We start from the raw sequence: 3,793 nt of genomic DNA, 5'->3' as shown, positions 1-3,793 counted from the left end.
CCCCCATATTCTATTATTCCATGCGAAGAGAGACAAGGAGTCATGAGCAAGGAAAATATGGCCTATCTAGAGTCGGTGAACCTTGATGTTTGATTGCTAGAAAGAGGTGAAGGTAGATGAAGCAGGATGGAAAGATGAGACAAGAGGGGGTGAATGTATAAGAACATGACACTCAAGCAAACATTCTTTGTTTAAACATAAGGTCGCTGCTAGTGAGTACGACTGCTTGAACCATGAGAAATGTCTTGTTGAATGGGCTCCCTGTCAACATCAGGAAAGCCGCTTGACCTTGACAAATAGGAAAGCACCTTGGAGCATGTTTCCCAGCAGCACATATGTGTGCGATCGCAGGCATTTATTTTTTTCACACGGATGGGGAGGTGGTGGCATATCGACCCCCCCACGTGCTCTAGCCTCAAACGAGTCCAATGGTTTTCGTCAGATTCGTTCGACCACCCAGTGTGCTGGAGGTCGATCCTCCAAACATTCCTATTGATCGATGTGCAACGAATCGAATACATCCATGTGTTCCTATCAAGCAACTGTTGTGTTCTTGAATGCCAAGACACTTATGAGCTTTGTGTGGCGTGCATCTTGAGTGCCAGGCGCTGGGTGCCCAAACGGGTGCCACACTCAGAGCCCATGGAAACAGAGGTGGTGAATCGTAACTAAGTCCTACCCCGCTTGTAGTTGGTTATGTTGAGGTTGAATCTCGATCCCTTGTGGCCATAAAACTTTTAATTTAAATGTGAATGGGTAACGTGTGCTATAAAAGAAGAGGACCTTGGTAAGTTGCGGGTATTGGCTACAAACACAAGGTTGCCGTCCTCCTGTGCTTGTTTGTGTGTATTCATTATTTCTGCTATCTTCATCTTCTCCGAGCTCCCAGCTATGGCATTCCTTTGATCTTGATCTCCTGCTTCCCCCATGGCTTCCCTCGGTATGCTTCCTTCCCTCTCAATTCTTCTCTTTTTTGTCCCCTTGCTTCACATTCTAGTTTTTCTACCTCTTCTCACATCTTGCTTCATGTATATTAGCTCTGCCTCGTCGCTCTTCCCATCTCCTCACGCCACAGGCGGCCATCCTCCATGACGCGTGCAAGGTGTTTGGCCCAGCGTCGTCAACCTCCCCGAACTCGTTCGTTTCTTGGTTTAATCCTCTTTTCGATCTCAGTGTCGGGAATTTCTCATGCCCTGTCGGATGCAGGTGGTTCGGCTCCGCCCAAACCTTGGGAGCGAGCTCCAAGCGCCGGTGCTTCTCCCTTTAGACCACCTTCTGGGGCGAACAGTACTGCCGCAGTGGTGGAATCCGCCGGCATCGCCGACTCTCGAGACAAAAATGATAATTCGAATGTGCCCCCTCCTAGTAGAACAATTACCGGCAGGCCTATGCCTCCTCGGCCTTGGGAGAGAAATACTTACGGCGGTAAGGGGACCCTCGATCTCCGGGAAGTGCTATATGTTACAGAAAATTTCCCTTGCTGAAGTTGCAAGTAATTTTGTCTGTGGACGCAGGGTATAATTCTATGACGAACTACAATCAGTATTCGGGTCTGGGCACCACTTCATACGGAATGAGCCCTTCTTATGGCAGCAATTACGGTAACTACTACAGGGGAGGCTATGGAGTAGGAGGCACATATGGTGGTGGGATGTATGGAGGAGGTGTGGGTTATGGATTGGGCAATTCATATGGTGGTGGCATGTATGGCACTAATTACGGTGGTAGTATGTATGGGGGTGGTTATGGTATGGGTATGGGTATGGGCGGTCCAGGCCCTTTTGAGTACGGACAAGGGGATCCAAACAGCCCATTTGGAGGAGGCCCTCCTGCTGGACCCCCAACTTTCTGGCAGTCCATGTTACGCGTGGTATGCGCCCCATCTTTTTTCCCCGCCACTAGTTTATCCTTTCTTGCCTTGAAAATACTGTTTTTCCTTCATGTGCTTTCACTGGAATCAGAGGAGGAGGGAAATTGAAGAAACATGGCTATCATTCAAAATAAATGAATGAAAATAACTTAAGAGTGGTAGCTTTCTCGGCAGCAGTCAGGGCATACCATGCTCATGGTATGTGGATTTAAACACTATAACTGGCCCGTGAAGGAACCAGTAAAAGTGTTCTTTGCTTTTCGTCCAGTGTCACCTGTTGGTCTATTTCATTTTGACTTGAGTTTAGTTTAATGCTCCCTTTTTTTTGTTTAGTACTACACTGTCGGGACTGAAATTTTCTAAGCAAATCATCTGGAGCTTGCTTCTTTTGTATATCTTCTCGCTTTTGGCAGTCATTATATAACATGAATTTGATTGGTTTTGAGAAGCGTATAGTGGTTTTTAATTATATTATAGTGTTGCTAACTCATATATATGCTTTTTTGCAGATGCATGGAGTGATGAATTTCTTTGGTCGCCTCGCTATTCTTGTCGATCAAAATACTCAAGCTTTCCATTTTTTCATAACAGCCCTACTTCAGGTATATACTCCCACTCTTGAAGAAATTGACTAATTTATGAGTTTTATGGGAAGCTCACAGTGGGTTGTATTTCTAAGTCATCTTCTCGTGAGTTTTTGATTTGGGTTTGAAGGGCTGCGGTGTGTGTATTCAATATATGGTACATTCTCATTGTAAGTTGTCTGACATCTACACCCCTTGCACGACATTCTTGCTCTTATTGAAAGCTATGTGATCGGGCGGGACTACTTTATGGAGAGCTTGCCAGATTTGTGCTGCGATTGCTTGGTTTTCGTCCTAAGCCAAGGACTCATCCTAAAGCGCCCTTGCCTGGTCAAGGGAGGCCTGCAAACTACTTTATCGAGGGGCCTAAGGAAGATGGAGGTGCATGGGATAATGTATGGTCTGAAAGAATGTAAGGACTGGCTGAGAAAAAGCTATTAACCCACTCATATCAAGCCCACATTATTTTCTTCTGATAGAATGGCAAAGAAACATGGTACTGCGCCAAACCTAAGCCTCTGTCTGACATACATGCTTTTATACCAGCAGTATTCTAACTGAGTTGATTCAATGTAAGCCATCTTTCACAATTTATTGTGGATGGCTTCAATGAGCAGTAACTGTGAGGATGGACCTTGTACATGTACACAAATTCTTGTTTTAAATTGAAGGTAACATGGAGTTGATGGTCTTGTAGGCAACAGTATCATATTTAAAGTCAACTGATGGCATTGTAGCCAATTCTCAATAAGGCTTTGTTAAGCATATTTGTGGTTTTTTGGATGTTCTGGTTTTCATTCCTCGATTCTTATGAAATGCTGCATTACACCAGTATATCGGACTACTAATGCAATATACTGGGAGTTACAAAATTTGAGATTGGTTGAATTAACATTCAATTGTGGTTCACATCACATCTTGTTGATTGTTGATTGAGTTTCACATCATGTGGCCACATTACTAAGCAGGGATTGTAGCTAACATGGTGAGACCGATTGGAATGCATTAAGAAAATCATCTTTGGGTGAAGAAACTCACATACTAGATTGGCTAGAATTCAAACTTTCATCATTTTGCATGTGTTGATCGCTGTATCATTTTGTGGTCATTAATGCTAGGATTGCACAGGCACACAATTATTGAACCACGGCAAGGTTTCTTGCACACTTTTGATCATTCTCCACTTCACACTGGAAGGCATCAAAACAGCAAGACCAGTGCAAGGCTAGAGCACCTACCTTTGGATCTTTTAAAACTTTTGGGAGCCGTTCAGCCTATCTATTGCCACTCCAGCCCCTGTGCTTGTTCAGCTTAGTAGCTTCAGTGCTCTACATTTATT

General features: G+C 44.3%; 1 protein-coding gene across 1 annotated transcript; it reads left to right on the top strand.

Annotated features, from left to right (window-relative positions):
- Positions 1-819: 819 nt before the first annotated feature.
- LOC147892835 (peroxisomal membrane protein 13-like) lies at positions 820-3,150 on the top strand. The gene is made up of 5 exons (XM_087387260.1): positions 820-940; positions 1,207-1,425; positions 1,515-1,870; positions 2,380-2,472; positions 2,679-3,150. The coding sequence occupies exons 1-5, from the start codon at positions 928-930 to the stop codon at positions 2,868-2,870; spliced, it is 873 nt and encodes a 290-aa protein (XP_087243386.1). The 5' UTR covers positions 820-927; the 3' UTR covers positions 2,871-3,150.
- The last annotated feature ends 643 nt before the right edge of the window (positions 3,151-3,793 follow it).

The sequence above is a fragment of the Dipteris shenzhenensis genome, chromosome 16 (genome assembly GCF_047967505.1).
Source record: "Dipteris shenzhenensis isolate YYH24624 ecotype China chromosome 16, Dip_SZ_1.0, whole genome shotgun sequence".
NCBI lineage: Eukaryota > Viridiplantae > Streptophyta > Polypodiopsida > Gleicheniales > Dipteridaceae > Dipteris > Dipteris shenzhenensis.
Note: the sequence above shows the minus strand (reverse complement) of the source record. Positions and strands in the feature narration are given on the sequence as shown.